General features: G+C 44.8%; 6 protein-coding genes and 1 pseudogene across 6 annotated transcripts, besides 1 other annotated feature; 3 read left to right on the forward strand and 4 right to left on the reverse strand.

The window, feature by feature from the left end:
- Positions 1 to 5812: 5812 nt before the first annotated feature.
- TbgDal_II570 (hypothetical protein, unlikely) lies at positions 5813 to 6130 on the reverse strand (the record flags this gene model as incomplete). Its single annotated transcript, XM_011773345.1, has 1 exon — positions 5813 to 6130. One exon carries the CDS (start codon positions 6128 to 6130, stop codon positions 5813 to 5815), a length of 318 nt encoding a protein of 105 aa, XP_011771647.1.
- Positions 6131 to 10766: 4636 nt separating this feature from the next.
- On the reverse strand, positions 10767 to 11918 carry TbgDal_II620 (expression site-associated gene (ESAG) protein,putative; the record flags this gene model as incomplete). The annotated part of the gene is made up of 1 exon (XM_011773346.1): positions 10767 to 11918. One exon carries the CDS (start codon positions 11916 to 11918, stop codon positions 10767 to 10769), a length of 1152 nt encoding a protein of 383 aa, XP_011771648.1.
- A 343-nt stretch (positions 11919 to 12261) lies between these two features.
- On the reverse strand, positions 12262 to 12966 carry TbgDal_II630 (annotated as a pseudogene).
- Positions 12262 to 12966: a sequence feature.
- A 516-nt stretch (positions 12967 to 13482) lies between these two features.
- TbgDal_II640 (hypothetical protein, unlikely) lies at positions 13483 to 13800 on the forward strand (the record flags this gene model as incomplete). Its single annotated transcript, XM_011773347.1, has 1 exon — positions 13483 to 13800. One exon carries the CDS (start codon positions 13483 to 13485, stop codon positions 13798 to 13800), a length of 318 nt encoding a protein of 105 aa, XP_011771649.1.
- Positions 13801 to 13962: 162 nt separating this feature from the next.
- Positions 13963 to 14502, forward strand: TbgDal_II650 (T. brucei spp.-specific protein; the record flags this gene model as incomplete). The annotated part of the gene is made up of 1 exon (XM_011773348.1): positions 13963 to 14502. One exon carries the CDS (start codon positions 13963 to 13965, stop codon positions 14500 to 14502), a length of 540 nt encoding a protein of 179 aa, XP_011771650.1.
- A 1125-nt stretch (positions 14503 to 15627) lies between these two features.
- On the forward strand, positions 15628 to 15945 carry TbgDal_II660 (hypothetical protein, unlikely; the record flags this gene model as incomplete). The annotated part of the gene is made up of 1 exon (XM_011773349.1): positions 15628 to 15945. The coding sequence occupies one exon, from the start codon at positions 15628 to 15630 to the stop codon at positions 15943 to 15945; it is 318 nt and encodes a 105-aa protein (XP_011771651.1).
- A 331-nt stretch (positions 15946 to 16276) lies between these two features.
- TbgDal_II670 (variant surface glycoprotein (VSG), putative) lies at positions 16277 to 17611 on the reverse strand (the record flags this gene model as incomplete). The annotated part of the gene is made up of 1 exon (XM_011773350.1): positions 16277 to 17611. The coding sequence occupies one exon, from the start codon at positions 17609 to 17611 to the stop codon at positions 16277 to 16279; it is 1335 nt and encodes a 444-aa protein (XP_011771652.1).
- Between the last annotated feature and the right edge of the window lie 2698 nt (positions 17612 to 20309).

Consider the following 20309-nt stretch of genomic DNA (forward strand, 5'->3'; position numbering starts at 1 on the left):
TATTACGTGTTTTTTGTGTAAAAGCGTGTTATTACGTGTTTTATGTAAAAAAGCGTGTAATTAAGTGTTTTATGTAAAAAAGCGTGTAATTAAGTGTTTTATGTGCAAAAGCGTGTAATTACGAGTTTTATTTTGAAAAACGTGTTTTTACGTGTTTTTTGTGTAAAAGCTTGTAATTAAGTGTTTTATTTTGAAAAAGCGTGTTATTACGTGTTTTATTTTGAAAAAGCGTGTTATTACGTGTTTTATTTTGAAAAAGCGTGTTATTACGTGTTTTATGTGTAAAAGCGTGTAATTAAGTGTTTTATTTTGAAAAAGCGTGTTATTACGTGTTTTATGTAAAAAAGCGTGTTATTACGTGTTTTATTTTGAAAAAGCGTGTTATTAAGTGTTTTATTTTGAAAATGCGTGTAATTAAGTGTTTTATGTGCAAATGCGTGTTATTAAGTGTTTTATGTGCAAAAGCGTGTAATTAAGTGTTTTATGTGCAAAAGCGTGTTATGAAGTGTTTTATGTGTAAAAGCGTGTTATTAAGTGTTTTATGTGTTTGTGAGATTTTGAAGGGATCTCGCAGGCATCGTGAGGGAAGTATGGGGTAGTACGAGAGGAACTCCCATGCCGTGCCTCTGGTTTCTGGAGTTTGTCGAAGGGCAAGTGCTCCGACGCTATCGCACGGTGGTTCTCGGCTGAACGCCTCTAAGCCAGAAACCAGTCCCAAGACCGGGTGCCCGTAAAAGCAAAAAGCAAAAAGAGAAAGAATAGGGGAAAATATAGTGTACATGTAAAGTGCGTTCCATATATATATATATATTCATTTATATAAGTGTGTGGGCACGGCTTGTGTGTATCTCTATATGGCTCACTGACATTGAAGGGAATGCAAAAGTGTATAATAATACTACGTACGCGTGTGTATATTATTACTTTGTATTTCTGTGTGAGACGTGTTTTTTGTGCGGGCATATATGTATATAAATGCTCTTTATACCTCCGTCTCTTCCAGTTGTTTGTTCACGCTCAAGACAAAAAAAAACGTATTCGAAACGAATATTATCTCGAATCGCCACTTCTCTTATCTGGTGGGCTCTGCCCGCCCTTGTCGGCGCCCAGTACCTTCATTTTCACAAGATCTGTTTTGAACGCGTTGAACAAAAAACGAAAGCAACGGAAGAATTTCATTACTTATAAAGTATATGTAATGATGCGGAGGTGTGAGAGGTATTATATTATGTTTGCATCAACAATGCGCATGCATATACGCTCTATGTGTGTGTGTAAGTGCCACCAACTCTGTGAACCAAACCTATCTCTCTCTCTGTGTATATATATTTATATACAATACAATAATATTTTGTCCCTCTCCAAACGAGAGTACATGCATGGGCTGGCATGAGCGGCACGCTCCACGACCGTGGGGCTCGAGGGGCACTTTACGTCCCGAGGCGCTGAACCTTGATGCTTGGAATTTCATGCTCAGGGACTTTTGAAGAAGTCATATGTGTGTGCTTGTATATGTGTATGTGTGTTGTGTTACGTTGCGTCGAGATGTTGGGGTCACATTCTCTACTCTGTGTGTAGTCTCCTATTTTGCATCACGTTGTGACGGGGAGCCTTTTATTGGATGTGTGTGTATGGTCACTCGGATATTCTGCTATGCCGCAATTGTTCCATGCAAGAATAAAATTAATAGCATGCCATTGTGATTTATAATAATATATGTTGTAAGCCTTTATTTTGGCTGAGATTCCCATGTATATGGCATCCAATATGTCCAAGAGGCAAGTGTATATTTATTTATTGATGTTTACATATATCTCATATTTGTCGCACTGGGGGTTATGCTCTCCATATCACAATATATTATATGCTGAGGAGACAGCTTGCACACGTATGGGGAATTTATAGGAATATTATAATAAGCTCCTTTGTGTTTGCCGCTTTTCTAGAAATGTGAGAATAATGCAAACCGTATATTTTGTGGCTGGTAAAGGTTTGTTATAATATATCGACATAGTTTTCCCCTGTACATACTAATAATATACCATGAGGCATTATGTGCACAATATGGGAAGTGTGGCTACTGTATATGTTATTTGTTAACTCTTCCTTCGGATGAAACACTACAGTGTCACACCTCTCCTTCTCATATCATATGTATGTGCTTCACCTCACATTATTACTCCATACCATCGTGTTCTAATGGGAGAAATAATGTGGAATGATAGATTGGGTGAAAAAAGAAAAGATCAGAAAGGCATGACTATCTCTCTCTATAGTGTGTGGTGTACGCTGTTGATGCTTTGAAAGTTCTGCATCATCACGTGATATCATATACCCGTATGCTGCGCTTGTGCATCCGTATGTGTATATATTTTCTTTGATACATTCTCGGCGTAATGGAGAGTGTGTCCATGTCAGTTATTTTTTGTTTCCTTCACGAACTTACGCACTTCAATGCGAATTTCCATCGTTTTACACACGGTGCAGTCGCTTAGCCCTATTATGCGAGGTGCGTGTGGTTAGTAAAAGATTAAGAAGAAGAGAGGCTTTAACCGATATGTTAGAGAGGCGCAAAAAGTAATGTTCAATTTCAAAAGGGATTTGGTTCTTTCTTTTCGTTTCCTTCAAACTTTTTATTTCTACTGAATAAGAGGTTTTGATGGTGCATAAACGCGAACACTTAGTTCCTACCATCGTACATGTGTTTTTTTTTTTTGAAAAGTATCGGCTGTTGTGTCAAAATACACGCATGTTCTGCGAGTAAGGAGAAACCCACGGCTATTGATGAAGTAAATGCGATTGGGCACAAAAATGAAAATTCCTCTATTCAATATACGCTTGCGGTTGTGAATTCCCATTATCGACATTGGAACTTCGAATGTCCTCGGCATGCTGTGGTGGCGAGCTGTTGTGGCGCACTTCTTCTTCCCAGTTAGAAGTTTTGAACACCAACACTCGGCGGGCTGTAAAAGGTGCTTCCACGGACCATCCCCTTCTTAGCACTCCACATGGAAATGTGTACCAATGTATGGGGATCGTGACTTGGGAAAATGTAGAGAGATCACAATTGCTTTGGGAGCAGAATATTTCATGCCAATCAACATGGAAAAGATATATCATACAATATTTGGAGGTAAACCCAAGAGCCTCCTAACAATGTGTGCAGATAATTGACCTGGCAAACATGACAGGTAAAGCTAAAACGTTTTCTTTGACTCTGCATCTGTAAACAGGATACTTGACACACGTTTGGAGCATTAAGAGGATGATGGGAGCACATTTTTTTCTGTAGCTCTCAGTTATTCACTCAATCACGTGCGATACTAAGGTAGTAAAGTGCACTCCATGTTTTTTTTTGTCTTTTCCCTTTTAAAATACGCCCAAGTAGTACATGAGAGGATCTTTTAGCCAACTGGTTTAGAACCGGTATCGTGATTGTTCTTTCCACTCAAATTAAAAAGAAAAACTCGTATTTCTCTTGGAACAGGATGTGTAGGATTGTGTGTTCATCGCAGTGCGCTACTTCAGTAGAACCGTGGTGCACTCGCTTTAATATAGGCATAGTTTTATAGGGCGGTGGGAGCGGTCTGCCTGGCTGTGATTGGTGCGTTGAAATGGGTGCAACAACATGAAGTCCATGAATTCCAAAACTGGTTTATCACCTCAATCATTCAACCCGACAACTATCACTGAAGGAAGTCCGAGTCTGGCCTGCACATATCCGATTTCCAAAAAAGCCTCTTTTTACAGTTCAATAGATGCCACTTTCCCCTCGTAATTATCATCAGCACACCGAAAGTTCATTAAACTTCCAATATTCCATTTATCCCAGTGATACCTAATTGTCTTATGGCACGCCATTTCTAGAGGTGGGAACAGAATAAATCCGTTTTCAGCCTGACTGTGGCCATGTATACAAAGAAAGATCGGTAACCCTTGAAGTCAAGTCAGCCGTGGAGGCACCCGTACTCAGGAGTTCCTAAATGTTACGTAAGGCTGGCTGCCACACTTTTGAAATCTCGCATAAAGCTTCCGATTTGATTGCATTAGAAAAATGAACCTTTAGTGAGAAATATGATAATCCAGTAAATTCCCAAGGTGAAGGAACCTCCAGAGTTATTGGAAAGTAGCGAAACAATATCCGCATTTCAATAGAGGGGAGAGGCGTTTATTCATTTATTTTTTGTATCATTTTCTGTAGGGGATGACGCATGAACACATTACAGTGCAAGTCATAGTGTACCATATTTTTTTTTTTTTACAGAGGCCTGTTTCGTGTTATGTCCGAACTAGTTATGCGTGACCAGTTGCAAACGTTCAGCTTTTAGTCCTCGGTCTTCCTTAATTGCGAAAACAGTTTACTTGAGAGTGAAAGGCTTCTGCCTCTTCTTTTTTTTTTTTTGAGCCAAACGTAGAAGAGCATAGTGGAGTTTACAATTTTCATTCAGAGGAGTGGGCAGCTTTTTGTGTAGTCTATTCTCCTTTATAGGGGTGTTCCTCTCGAATGAAGGAAGTACATGTTGGAAGAGAATGAGGGGTTTCTCAATTTCTAGGAGGAATTGTGCAAGGTTCTTGGTGAACACTATCTTCTGCATATTTTCGCCCTCAAGCCCGAAGTAACTGCGGAGCACTTTAGGCTTGAGCGCACGAGTAAGTGGGTGGGATTCCCTTCGCATTCGTTGGAGTGTGTATGTTTCCTTTCAACGCAGATTTCATGTTTTTGATGGCGATGTATAGATGAACCTGATGTTGAGCGGGACGTCTTATTTCGGTTTACGAACGTGAAGTGTAGATGAAACCCTCTGACGTTGAAGCTCCGGAGCGGTGGTGGAGATTCTTTTGCTACGGAGAAGGGATGCTGTCTATGCATTCCCCCGAAGTGCTCCATCAGGTTGTCTTTTGATACATGCGTATGACGGCATTGCGTGCAACAGGTGTCATTTACACCTATAGTTACCGTGTTCCAAATGAGGGATACCTCTTGTTCTGTGATGGAACGGCTCCGTTTTGTACCAGCGTTACTATCCAGGGGATGGCCTCTGCGGTGTTGAATCTTGGTGCTTGGTGTTGTTCCCCCTTTTGATTGTGATACAAAGCCACATTGCGTGCATTGTAGCGGCCCAGATGTGCCTACTGGGTCGTTCAGTGGATGCCCTCTCGTTTCCGTTGCTCGGGAGCCCTTCGTTGGAATACTTGCATTCTCTTCGAGTTCCCGTTGCCTTTTTATTCCTCGCGACCCCGTTTACGGTTGTACTTCGCAGTATTTCATCCCGTGACTTATCACTAGTCCAATTTACGTGTGAAATATATAGCTGCGAGGTCCATATATCGCTTCATTTTCTCCAGAGGTTGAACTGGTGGTGTTATCACTTTGTTCATTGGTGTTGGGTTGATGCGGTCGGTTTTCACTTTGTGTGCCTAGCCGTTTCTCCACCAATGGAATGATGTGCTAAAGCTGACCTCTGCTCTTTATTCCATGACGTATTGTCGAGCCTCTCTGCTAAATCAATTTGAACCCACAGATTCCTCACTGGAGTGTGTTTTTTTATCGTATTCAGTGTGGATTATGGTTCCGCGAGTGTGGGGTGGAAAGGGACTGTCGTTGGTCATGTAGTGTTTCTGTGGCCTGCACAATGTTAGTACACCTGCACTCTTGGATTGAAAGCCACGTTCTGCGCAAACCCATTTGTGCTGTTTGATATTTTCATCTTCTTTCCGCTTCTCCGACATTTCATCGTCTAACTTTCTCGTTTTGCCGTGAAGGCATCGAGTTTTGGGCCATGCGAACCCTCCTTTGTTTCCATAGGATTTGTTACAGACAATGAGCACATACGACTTCGGTGGAGGGGGCAGGGGTTATAGGGTGAAATTTCAGGCACCACCCCAAGTTCTGCAGCATGTGCGGGTGATACTGCTGATGGCACGCTAGCCACGTGCCCAGGGACCGACAAATAAAAGACGCTGTCCCAGAAAGACGCTGCTGATCCCTGTGCTGTATGACGCTGTAGCCGAAGCAAAGCATTGTTCCCCATGAGAAGAACGCTGCTGGCTCTTGGCTTCCCCCGATGAGACGGGGCACTGGACTCTGACACCACCTTGATGGAGCCAGCATCACCAGGGTGTGCAGCATGTTTCAACCGGCGCAATGCCTCATGGTAGGGTACACTGTGAATTTAGTTCGTATGAAACACTATGTGAGCTCTATCGGAATTTATTTTCCCGCAGTGTGCGCAGGGATGGGTCTGACACCATCTGCACCTGTTAGGAACTGTTTTGTTTATCCTCCGAAGCAACCATCCATATGTATTCGATGTCCCAATGCGGAATTGGCGACTTCACCTGGTCTATCGGTTTAGTGGCAAATCTTCTTTAGTTGGTTGCCATTCACCGGTCATTTCCAACCTGTGTGTCTTCAGTTTCTCTCTGCTCACCCTGAGGTGTCACTTTTCCAAGGCAGTGATGTCGGGTATCCACCCAACGTCTTGTTGAGGAACGTTTGCAGATGCCCTCGCTTTTGTGTTCGTCAATTCATTCTTTTCTACACCACAATGTCCAAAAATAAGCTGAGGGCAGATGCTGGTGCTATGATATCCGATACCCAAGAGTACTATCCAAGTCTCCCGCAAAATTCCTGCCTTTACCGCTGTTTTTCCCATTCGCAGTGCCTCGAACAGCGACCGCCGGCCAGTAGAAAGAGACATTTTACACGGATGAGCTCCCTTCGGTTGTAATATGCTTATCATTTTATGCAAAACCTCGAACATTACTATGCACTCAGGTTGGTAGCTACACGCTATTGTTCCGGCTCCACAGTGAACCGTCGAGATGGGATTGTCGTTCCTATATGTCGTTGAGGAAGCCCCTGATTTTATTCCTAAGGAAACAGATCCGTCTGCTCATACTTCAAAATGCGGCATGGAATTTAGTTGGGTTCCCTTTGCACGGTAGTGCCTTACAATCCATTTCTTACATAATTCAAGCTGAACGCCGTCCTAGGAATCGGCATGCACATCCGATGATAGTGTTATATGTAACAAAAAAATGGGGGAGAAAGTTAAGGTGACTGGTGGTAGCGGTTCTCTTTGTCTTTCTACTTGGACAGCGAAGAGCTTCTGCATGATTGTGCGATATATTTGACGGGGGAATGAGGTGGGTGACATACAATGTTTGCACATCCCTTGCGTTCCTCACCGTGTGTTTCGCAAGTAAGCAGATATCGTAAGCCGCGGATAAGTAATTCCTCACGAAGATAAAAAAAAAAGTTGGCTTGAAGGCGAGCATCGTACGCGTGGAATTCACTGAGTATTCCGGATATGATGTGGCATGCTTTATTTTTTCCGCGTATTCTACTTTGTCTTGTTGGTTGGATGCAGTATCACGGTTCTGTAAACTCTTGCCGTACATAATTTTAGCACGGAACGTCGCGAGGTAGAATGCAAGAAGTGTGCTCCTGATTGGTGCACATTTTGTCGAGCATAGGCCCACGACTTGTGCTGGTCACATATTTGTAGGTCTCTCTCACGTTCGCTGCATGTGTTGAGAAGCCCCAACGAAGTTACAGGGTGATACCCAGCACTTTCAGATTTCTCTCCTCACCCATGGGCGTGCCGTTTATCATCAGGATCGATGGTTTCCTTAGAAGCCCTCCGAACAGTGTATGTTTCGTTTTCTACACGTTTAGCTGCTTGAAGGATTTATGACCCACTCTGGCCACAATGCTTGGTCCTTGTTGTAGAGTGCACTCGATATCTTCCCTGTTTAATCTCCCACACGTGATTGTCAGATGATCGGCAAAGAAACCGTGGTAACAGCTTAGGACTTCCCGAAGCCACCAAATAAGAGAGTTAGTGACTATGATGAAGGTAAGCGATTCAATGACTATCTCTTGATGACCTCCTCTAGTGAAGAATATTAGTTGGGAGAATACTTTCTTTAAGCGACCTCTGTCTAATCGTTCAGGGAGACATGAAGCCGTCCAGCCATTGTGTGGGCCTTCCGCATCCAACTTTCTTATTTCTTTCATAAATTTGTTATGGTCTGCCGTATCAAATGATTTTGTGCTTTCAACGAAAGTGACTGGTCCGCGGTCAGTGCTGTGACGGCAATTTAATTAAGTGTGATCTTGAAGCATGTCGCCAATTGCCGCATGCCCAGGAGAGGGTATAGGTTATCTGCTAGTCGGCTTCTGCCCTTTCTTAGCTATTATTCTCACTCCCACCATTTTGTCCATTGGTTTCGAAATGTTACTTGAGATTGTTACTGATCAGAAGGACGAAGTGTCCGATGGGTGTTTCAATTTTTCTGTAGAGGGACAGTCGCCCCTCTTTTACATGTTCTGGGTGTTGTTGCCATCATAAGACTCCGGCTTAACCGCGCTAGGATCAGTTGTCTACCGAAGCGGCTCAGGTAGGTTAACGCAGTGCCATATACTTCGTCCTCTGGGGGAGCGGCACCATTCGGAAGCTATCCTAGTGCATCCTTCAACTCTCCCACGGTTATTGGTCGAGTCCATTCATCTGGCTTTCTTTCTGGTGTTTGCATTAGAGGGGAGGCGGGAGACTTAGGAGTGTCGCGCTGATGTTTTTGCATACATTGCTACTTGATCACGAGCGTGCCGACGCCATTTCATTGCTCGGTTGTCAACTGTAGCGACTGGGGTGACGAGTGGGCGTGTTGCAAAGACATTCTGTATAATTTTCCAACTACCCCAATCTGATTCACTCATCGTTGAGCATTTGTTCTTCTACTTTTTGACCGCAAGTGTCGTTATTAGTATTCGGTGCTCCGCGGCGAGGCGAATCGCTCATTAGTGTTAGTGCAGGCATTGTTTCTCTTTTCCATTTCGGCTCGCTCTCTGTGCCAGAAAGGCTTTTGGAGTCTTGGTTACTCGTGGGACTAGGGCAAGCGTCGCTTCCCTAATAATTGTTGCTAACGTTTCACCGTGCGTGTGTGGATATCTTCCAAGTTGTCATTTTCTCTACCCCTCTCTTTTCCGGCGCGGTCTAACTTCCTCCAACTAGCGCATTTCCATGATAACGGGGTCCATATAGTCCATTGTGGTGAAGTTGGCATGCCATCAGGGTCAAGGCATACATCGATGAAAATGATACGATGATCTCCGTGTGGAGCAGACCGTGGCGACCAGTTTGTAACATGGAAGTTCTTCGATAGAGTTATATCGAGTGCGGAATTGATGCTACGGTCACAGTGTCGTATCGTGTGGTCTCCCATGTGTTTTTGACGGTGTACCAATTATCTTTGCACTAATGGGCTATGGAATCTTTCCTTTTAATCAGGGGGACATGTTTATCCCACGCCAGTAGTCTGGAATTAGAATACATACCAACTATATGCCGACCGGCATGAAGGAGATCGTCCGGCCTTTCTGTGGCTACTTCCCTCCTTCCTCGTGGAAAATGTGGGGAAGTCAGTGTGTGTGTTGAAGGGATTGCGTGAAGTGTACTGTTGCATGTACAAATTCATGTCCGAAAGCCTTCGACACTGCCACCACGAGCGGTAGGTGTCCGAGAACGACAATGGATACACCTCCACCTATCGAGTTATAGCTTTCCTTGGGCGTGGCGGACGAATACGTGTAACACCGTCTTGTGCAGCTACACGCTCTATGTATAAGAGTTTGAATGGGAGTTAGTGAGAGGGAATGGTGATGGTCAGTTTTTTTTTTTTTGAGAAATCCTCGGGAAGTGATTCAACATTTAGAAAGGGTGATTACAGGGCGCAATGGCGAAATGATGGAGACAGGAACAGCTTATATTCATCATCGTTTCAGAATATGTTGATGAAACTCCACCTCTTCAGCGGGGCGAGGAACGCACACGTTCCCCCCACTAAGTTCCATGAATAATAGGAACCCTTGTTCTGCCAAACATTTCCAGTAAGAAGAGAGTGGCGCAAATATTATTCATTGAATTGAGTTCGCATAAGGTCCAGCATGATGAAAGACGTTGCCCCATTCGAAGAGTGCAATAGCGCGTCGCACTTTAAACCTAAGCGCGTGTGACTTTCCGCCGACGCCGCCTCAGTTTTGTGAAAAGGAGATCGCTTAGTTTCACAACCACCTGGGATATACTATTTCCTAGCGCCGCGAGGTGTTGAGCGGCGTTTTTCCACGTAGTCGCGTATGCAGAGATACCATTCCAAAGGGAGGCATTGTTATCACAACTATACTCGCCAATTGCACACTGGCGGAATGGCGTGCCGATGTGAGGGCGTTTCGCGGGAATGTCTATACCTTTCTGGAAACAAAATGTTACTACTTCAAAAAGATTACACGTATGGAGGAATATACTTTAGATGTGGACAAGGCGTTTTGTGTTGCTTGAAATTGTGCGAGCATAATTATTTTGACAGTTTCGGTTGAAGTTGTGCCTATACTCAAAATGTTGAGAGGCGGGAGAGGGGAGCTGCAACGTTTGTTGAAGGAGAGTGTCCATGTTGTGGGGCGGAAGTTGCAAAGCTTAGTCGAAATGAACATATTAGAGCGCGGCAAGCAGGATAATTTAGCATGAGAAAAGTCTCCCCTTTTGGCCAACACCTACTCCCAGCAAACCAAAACTACACCAATAGACTAAAAATCGTTACCAAACCTTCCTCGTACTGTCATCGATCTCACTAGCATTATTCAATACGAGTGGGTGCGTAACCCTAAACGATATAAGTCCAACACATCAAGCGCATACGCCGCAGGGTGAGAAGAGCTCCCAGTTAAGCGGAGTAAATAAGAAATGTGCGTGTGGGTGGATCTTTTACTTCCTCAGTGGTCTGGACAACCATTTTTGGTTCACCGCCTTATCAATGGGGCACACCTCAACGAAGCGTTTCAATGATAATTTCTTTCTCTTCGGGTTGTATAACCAAACCATTTGAGAGCGCAAATATTCCTTTGCTTGCTGGCGCCCATTCGGGGTCGCAAGCTGGCGATACCACGATAACACCCTCATAGACCTTTGCAGGCCCAGCTTCTCCCAATTGTTTGGTCCCGAATGGACAATGATGGAGGAGAAGTTTGCCTTGAGTGGGGCCCGGACAAACCACCTGGAGGTATAGTCAAGGGACATAATGCCTCTTCGTAGTAATAGTTTTTGGCTTACGTGCTGTGGTCTCGTGATGCTCCACATGAACACCACCACCCACATACTCTGATCGCACCACCACTTGTAACTTTCTCTTTTGATGCTGAAGAATACTTTCAGGGCTTCTTTCAGCGCCCATACTCGTGCAATCGCGCCACCGCCATTGAGGTAGGCTTTCTTCACCCCACTGCCAGCGAGCCCTCCAGCACCTCCTTCGCTTGCCAGCTGCCTCATCTTCTCGTACATATGTTCACAGCGCTTGTCACTTTTTTTGTCCTCATCCCCCAGCATAATATACGCTTGTGGAGCGTAACACCCCCTTTCGGTCGCAAAAATCAACGGGGAAGACATCACTCCCTGTAAGATGGCCGTTTCGCTGTATGCCTCTGGATTTCGTGGTGAACGCTGCAAGAAGGTCTGTATTTCCCTCTCCCTGAACTTTACTTCTGTAAAAAATGTGTCGGCACCATCAAACGCGACCACGATATCCTCATCCCGCATATTCCCCCTCCTGATATATTCCTCTATCCACGTCCACCTCCTAACATGCCCGTACCACCCCCCGTTCCCCACACTAACGACCGTTACATTGGTGAATAGGGAGCTAACCAACATTCTACACCACCCCGGGGAAAATCTTGTCTGCGCCACGACGAAATGCACTTTGGCTACCAGCTCTCCACCAGGTCCTTTCGTGTCGTGCTGGTTATTTTTCAACAATACTGCTACCAAGCAAACGCTCAACAGCACCATGTTCCACACCACAATCGCTATCCCAAAGCGGCATTCGACATGGGCATCTTTTCCATTTTTTCTCTTCCTCATATCCCTATAAAAGTGGAAAAACAGGTGATGCACACGCACATATATTTATCTATATCTATATCTGTATATATTTATACATCTACAGTAGTGTGTTTGTGAAGGTTGAAGTGGTTGCGGCTGACTTACTCTAACCCTTCGCAGCTATTCCAAATCCGCGATTTTGTGTGTTGGGGGTATAGACATTTTAAAAATATTTCGTAGAAATCTTCTAACGGGTCTCGTAAGTTGTTAGTCTTTCCCCCCCAAAAGTAATTCTAGGATCATCTCCGAAAGTTATTTCATCTTGCTTACGGTTATACCGCCAGAGTTTGGTGGTGAATTTTCCTATTCTCCCTTCCCAACTTTACCGTTTCCAAGCAAAGTGCAGAATAGGATCCATCACATCGAGTTTATCGTAGCAATAATAGAAGAATTCCGTATTGAAATCAAGACTCACTAGGCTTCTCCTCATTATCAATTTTCTTTCCACATTCCTGGATTGTGTGACACTCCAAACAAAAAGGAGGTTCCAGATACTCTGATCACACCACCATTCGCTTTCCCTCAGGCTTTTTAGAGATTTGTATGATTGGATAGGCTCTTTATACGCCCAAACGCGACCAACCATCCCACCACCGTTTAGATACATACGCTACGAGTGTGGCATCTTCAGCATCGCCCTCGCAGCTGCGGAGCGGATTCTTGCTTTCATATAGAACCATGCGCACCTTTTCCTATGTGGCCAGCTGAAGGGCCCTAAAATCATCTTTAACTGCGGGGCATAGCAATCCACTTCCGTTGCGAACACAAATGGAGACGTTTGCCTTCCTCTAAATATTTCCCTTTCATTCAAGTATTTTGGAGAGTGAGGTGATCTTTCAATGAATTTCGAAAGTGGTGTCTCTATTTGAACTTTGTTGCTAAACATTGTATTTCCTCCGTCAAATGTAACAACAATATCCGAGCCGCTAAGGCGCTCGCGCTGTATAAACTCCAACAGTCACTCAGGCCTCTTTGCATGCTGATACTCTCTCCCAAATCCTATTGTGTCGACACTAACGCTGTTGGTACGATTGCTGTTCACTCATCTTTCCGCCTTTACAATGTCAATCCGAAAACCACCATCGAGAACAGTAACGGATATCACCTTACGCACCAATTAGTTACACAATTTCCGCTCAATTTCAATCCGACTTTCCGCTGCAATTAAATGTCTTTAAACCTGTTGGTATCTTTTAAGCTCATCGACACATTTGTGATTCTTACTTAAAAATAAAGATGAAACACACCTCGAGGCGGCGGGGGCTCCTTTTTGCTTTGTCTGTTTTCCGCTTCGGCGCAGCCGACCCCAACTGAGTCACCTGCTGTATACCTTTCAATTTCATGCTGGTGTGATAGTTTTCGTACCATATGCAAGCACATAATTGTTTTTCTTGTTCTCCACAGCAGCTATGCCGCTTTGCGTCTTCGATGCCAAGCCTGTGCTTTGTCGGTTCCCCGAATTCCCCTGTCAAAGTGAAATTCAAAGAAAAAAATTGACTGTCACTTGTGAAAGGTTTTCTATCGTTATGTCTTGGCCAGTTCCATGCTCTCCCCGCTATTCCTTAGGGAAAACCCGTCTTGCTGTACCATCCTCACGCGCGTTCCACACGGGCACTTTTCCTCTTTACCCACAGTTTTCGTTGCATACTTCCCCTTCATCTGTCCAGCTAGCATTTCCGACGCATATTCACAACACGACAACACTCAGGGTCAGACCCACGTCCATTACAGCCCCACAATTCCTCGGATGCAACCACTCCTGTGGTCCTCGTGCCTGGTACTTCCGCCTCCACCTATGTCGGCGTCGCCGCGCATAGCCACTGTTAGGTGCCAACAAGCAGAGTTCTTCGGATACTTGTGAAGGAGCGTGGTGGCTTCTCGATATTATCTCCCTGCAAATAGACCTTTTCCATTATCTAACTTTTTGTGTGCTGGCAAATTAAGTCGTACCTAGTGGAATCGTCCCCCTGTTTTGTTTGCGCCCACCCAAGGTTGCTAGTCTGTTGCGGAACCTTCTGCTCCGATGGAGGCTTTTGCCTTGGTCGAGATGCTGACATTTCTCCCCTCTATGTTTTCTGTAGGTGGAGAATACGACATTACCAGGTTTATTGCAACAATACTCCAAATGGTTTGCATCAAACATTTCTGTTATGTTAAACAGCGCTACGGGTGTTTCCATCAGGTTCATCATGCAGACCAGCACGCCAAAAGCGCCACTGTTCTCCATGCCCTGGATGCGTTGCCTCGTTACTTTGTTCAGTTGGACACCCACTACAGAGACAATGCGTCACCCTGTTCATTACACATCTTTAAACAACCTTCACTTCCCCCCAAGTTTTTCACCTTCTTCAAATGTGCATCTGGAAAATATCATAAACACGGCACCACCAGGGTTTTAACACAGGCAAGTAAAAGCACTTTGCCCTGGCAGAGGGTTCTACAACTAGAGGCGCACATTATGGCAGGCGCGCCGCACTCCATCCATTTAGTGAAGCACTGCCTTCTTTCGCTTCTCAGTCTTTCAATATCACTGCAGAATTTTGATAACGCTGATTTTTTTTGATTTGAATTTTCTTCATGCCTAGTCTGAGAGAATCTCCCGCCAGTGAGGGCTCCGGCAAATCCGATAGAGAACCATAAAGATATTTCAGCAGCGTCTCGGAGTTGTTGATGCCGCTGAAGACGCATCCCCTAGGACATATCAATAGGAAAACAGTGTTCCATTAAGATACGACTTGTCCCCGTCCTGTGGTGTAGCCGGGGGGCAAAATCGGTTCTCAACAGGTGTGGAACCCTGCCAGCTCTGGGTCTCTCGCAAAATACGGGCAGCTAGTCCTTTCACGACATTTATGTGGTTGCCACAGCCAGAGGGTGTTTTCTCTAAAACATAGTTGCTCCACGGTGCTGTTAGACTCCGTAATTTCTGCACCCACGTGCCGCGATGAGACGGCTACCGCTACTCCAGGGTGTACCACCCACGTTGTCAGCGGGAAATACACGCTTACATTCTCATATATATGGATGTACTGTCCTCGATTGGGGGCTTTCTCTAACGCTTCACAGTGGAAACGTCAAATACACTCCCTAACTGCGGGGCCGTAAAGGGTAACTCCTGTTCAGTTACGCGATTCCGATGGTCACACTGTTGGGTCTTTAGTTGCTCTTAAACTTCTGTCGCGGTGTCGGGCTTGGCAGAATCGAAACTGAAGAACTCATATATCTATCCCCGTGCACCAAACGTAGAGTTGTGGCACCACTCACTGCTGCCTTGTCTATTTAATGTTGTGTACTCCATACAAGGGCGTTGCCGTTTCAGGGTAGGTGTTCCTCTAACGCATGAAAAAACTGAGCCCCCCTTTTGTCGCATACAATCATCTTTGTGAGTTCACCCCCAAACCATAGTGGTGGCAGAGACTATCCAATCTCACAACTACTGGCCTGTGAGGTGGATTCTCTTCACACCTATCAGCGCGAGTGTGCTTATTGCTGTGTGGATTCCGTGTTTGATTCTTTTTGATATTGCGCTGCCTCCTCTCGAACACCATTTTCTATTGCGTTATAGGCATAACAAGCATTATTGCAATCTCTGAATGGTAAAAGCTCTGGGACAATGTTGTTGAGTTTAGACGTCTGGGGATGAAGTCTACTTCGTCTGCTTTCTTGAAGCGAACCATCATGCCACTGAGTGATGACATTTGAGCAAGCATTTCAAGCACTGGGCGTACTTGACACTCACCGAGCTTATAGTCCTGGCTTGCAAGTTGCTTCTCTCCGAGGCATCGGGCTCTTGTGTGCGAAGCCAACCACCCATTTGATTAATCCGCGAAGCAGCAGTACGTGCGTTCTGGCAGATTCATCACTGTTTTTGCTCCATCCTTTGGGGGCTAATTCTGTCGTTGTTCAAGAGGTGCGCGCCCCGCTGCATTTTTTTCGCTTCACAATGCTTTTTTCGAATGAATCGTTGCTGGCGGCAGTGCACCGCGATGCTACATTCCATTTTAGATGACGGTGTCTTTCTCTGTGCGTGCCGGAAACCTACGAGTTCCACGCCTCACCGTATTTTCTTTTATGCAGTCCGCTGTGTTTTTCCCATAAATACTGTACGTTCTACGGAGCATTCTAAACTCTCGGTTTTTACCACCTTTCCCCTCGACAGCGACATCACTGAAAAATTCAACGTGCTCCCCACGACGAGGCACATAGTCGCACTTTTCATCCCGTAAACTCCATTGCCTCAGCGAGGGGAGAATCATCATTTTCCACGCGCATCTAACGGTTCGCAGGCTTGGCTACAACTACAATCACCATTTTTGGGGAATTACTCGTCGGAGGGATTTTCATGGAAGGAAAAATAGCCACAACGGAACACTGATTTTGTCTGCTTGGCTTGCTAATGGCGGTCTTTTTATATCTATGCAGTTTCCTTCCCGTTTGTTGCAACCTGTGTGCGTACATTCTGCTTGACTTTCGCACTCACTGCATTCAACGCCGGAGCTAGGACCCTTTTGCCCACGTCCCTTGTTACATGTTGTGCCATCTTTAAGTTGAGAGATTCCGGATCGGGGCATTTGGCTTAGTTTGCTTGTTTTTATACTCTCAACATTTCTCAGGATATCCTTCAATTTTTTCTCAATTTCTCTTAACTTACCTATCCTAGTAGCTGCTTGTTGCAATACCAGGAGCCAAGGGACCGCAGGGTTCTCATTACCTACCATCTCCGTTGGATATTGGACGCATTTTCCGTTACCTGGTTGCGTGTGCCCAGTGCATCCGTGCTGGGGCTCCCCGCTCGCTGCTCCGAGAAATGTTTTTGTACCTTCCTTCTGTGCTGTAGAATGTTTAAGGACCTCCAAAAAAACCTTAGTGGCGCGTGAGAGGGAACTGCTGGATAGTTTCTCGTTGGTACCGATCGACTTGCATCTTTGGGCCAGATGTTTCCATCGAGTGTTCGATTGCTCTACTGGCTTCCATGGATCTTCATTTGCACCGGTGCTACAACCTTCGCAGCATGCCTGCTGCCGATCGTTCGGCATGGGAGAACCTCCGCATATGCACAACAAATCCACGATCAACGACTTTCCTGCCCACACACTTGGTTGTCCACCTTTTCCTCCACAAACTTCCACAGCTTCCAGGTGTTGCTTTATCATAACATCAGCTTTGTTCGACCCACTGAGTGCGTCACTTAAACTCTTGTTGATCGGGCTCATTTTCAGCTCCAGCCACAAATTGTTGTTTGTTTTCATGCACGTGTGCGCGTTTTCTACTGCTTCTTTTATTTTTTCCTTCTTTAGTATGTCGAAGTTCGCTTCAACCCACTGAATATACCGAGTCTTGTCACCTTTAAGTTTGGTTCCCGCTTCTTCCCAGAAGCTCCAGTAGCCTCCTCCCCCTCCACCTTCGCCTTGCCGGCCTACCTGGACATTTTCTACGTCTTCCGCCTCGGACAAACTTTGAAGCCCAACAGCCAAACCAATGGCTCCAATATGCCTCGCTGAGTCTTTGACGCTTTCTTCGAGTTTCTGCGTTTCCAGATCTTGGGAAAAGTTTATCATAGCACATAAGGCTCCAAACTCTTGTTCGTTCACCAGGGGCTCTCTCGCCCCCACTACACAACTTAACTGACCTGTTACTGTCACCACTAAGGGAACCCAACACCCAGTCGCCTTCATCTCACCTCTCTGGAGTGGCGAAAAATGAATAGTATAATTATTGAAGTTTCCAATCTTCAGCAGAACGCAATATTCAGTGAAAGCAAGCTGATCTCTTTCCCAATATCTGATAATAGAAAATAAAAATTTAGTGTTTATATGTTACACTCAATTCCATTATCAATCGTAGAGACAATTATAATTTAAGCAAGGTTGAAACGCTGACGGCACAACTTCCAGTAGATGGTAATCGCCTTGGCTCCACGCATTTGCCATCCATCCGCTCACGTCACGTTTCCCCTTTCAGGCTCTTGCATGCTTCCTGTGTTTACGACCCTCACATCTCGGTAGTGGGGAATCACTTCCCTTACGGCTACCATTACTTTCAGGTGCGATATTACTGGTGGGGGAAGTTTTGTTTTCGTCGTGGCTTCCAGCTTTATTTTCTATATTGGTGGTTGTTTCGAGTACCAGTAATGAAACTAGTTTAGTTTCGAATTTTAATGAGCTTTATACGTGCGCACAAGTTGCAGATGGGTTTGATGATTACTTTCCCTTGTTCCTGGATTCAGTGACCTGCTGAGTTAACTGGTAAATTTCGCTTCCTGTTTCCTTCAAACACTTCTCCCGCGCCCTCAATACGTTCGCCCTGCTTTCTCCCTGGTCGAAATCAAGCATTTACTTTGTCCCGTTGTTACTGCAATGAAGATGCTATTCGCAAATTCCCACTGTGCCGCCGGCTTTACCGGCACGGCCTCGAATACGTGCAGTTTTCCATCGTTCGAATACATGTAGGACGTGCTCTTCAGAGCTGTGCAAAAGTTTTTTGTGTTGCTCACAGCAGTGCAATTCGTGCTTGCTGGATCTCTTGCTTTCGGTTTAATACACGCCTCCTTGAAGTCCATCTTTTTGCGCCGGATACTTTAATATCCAGTTCTCCGTCTCGCTGTTGTGCGCATTTGCTGCAAGAGACTCTTTTGTTAGGCTCCCCCAAGGTCCTTGTCGCCCACATTAGCACAGGTTGGGGCTCAGGTCCAATCCGCTCCACGTTTCTGGTTGGGCGCATCCTTGCTCTGAGCTCTGATTCCCTCCTGCTGGGACGCCGTTTGCTTGTTTGCTGCCATATTTTGAGCGGACAGAACCACCGTGATTTTTCGCTCTAGTTCTTCGCTATTGAAAGATCTTTTTTTTTTTGATCTTTTAATATGTGTAGCTGGATACGTTAGCTTTTCCTTTCATTCCTCAATCAGAGATTTGTTTTTTCCTCTCTCCATCTCCCACGGGTGCCTGCTGTTTCCTCCAAAAAATGTCAGTCAGATTTCATTCCTTCCAGTTCCGTCCCACTCACCATGTTGTGGATACTATTCGTTCACTACGGTTTCTCTTCTTCCTGAAACACCCCACTGCGCTTTTGATAGGCGTGCTGCCCTGACCTTCATAGCGACTTTGTTTTTTAGTCGTTTCCGCCTTATTGATGTTGACCATCCCTTTCCGCAATGGTATCGGTATGCGCATTGCATTAAACTCCACGCTGTTGATTATGTCTGCAGTTCTCAGTTCCTCTGCCACGGCCGTTGATGACACCACCATTAGAGCAACATCATGATTCACATCTTCTGTTTCCCCTAACCTTAGCAACTGCCTTCTCAGCTAATGTTTGTAAATAGCCACATCCACAGTGGAACCCACATGCTGCTCAACAGGAATAACGTACGGTTCCGGCAGGTAAACACACCCATCGTACTTCTCTTTTCAATGCATTTATCCAACCAATATTTTCCTTCCGATTATACGCACAACCCCACAGTTATCCAGTTAGCAAATGAGGAATATTGTTGGAATACGTTTCTATACTGCTGCCAAAGCTTCAGTAAGGTAATGAATGGGATTGCTAGGACCCGTTATTACATTTGGACGACTCTCCGCCTCTGCCCATAAATATAAAGTATAAACTTGTCGTCCCTGAGGCCCACTTCAATTGAACGTAAATAAATAAATAAATGAATATATGCTTCTATCTGTAATCCTCAAAAGAGCATACACCGCACATGTGTTTCCAACTCATCGAAAAGCTCTGTTTAATAACACGTTTTTTTTTAAAAATTCCCTATTAATGCCACAATCCCATTAAATCTACGTGCCACTAAATTTTATGATAAAGTAACTTCAAACACCCAAATGACAAATTAACCCTCAGACAATGAATATCTTAACAATATTCTGTCCTAAGCCCACGAGTTAAAATCTCACCAGCAGTTAAAAATTACAACCCCACGCCAACTTCGAATGACTTCCCGTGGGAACTACAATTTCTGCATAACTTTTCCCGTGTTGGCTATTCTCCTCCCTACATTAACACGCCAAGCTCCAATTATTTAACTCCCGAGGCTGCAAACAGCATGGACATTTCAGACAAGATGGTGGAAGTTAATGTCCGGTACAACAATTAGCAATCGGCTTGTTGTGCTAAAAGATTTCAGACCTTCCATGTTTGCATTGAAACTTTTGGGAAAGGTAAGTCGCCGTAACGGTGATGTAAACATTAGGGGTAAATCACCGGCATGGCGACTGCCTTATGAAAATAAATAAATAATATATATATATATATATATATGTAAAATACGGTCTCGCAGGCTAAATTCCTAACAACTCCCGTGTCATTTAGGATGAGGATTGATATCCTCACCTCAGTTTGCGAAGCAGCTGAGGCAAATACGTC

Source organism: Trypanosoma brucei, chromosome 2 (genome assembly GCF_000210295.1).
Source record: "Trypanosoma brucei gambiense DAL972 chromosome 2, complete sequence".
NCBI lineage: Eukaryota > Euglenozoa > Kinetoplastea > Trypanosomatida > Trypanosomatidae > Trypanosoma > Trypanosoma brucei.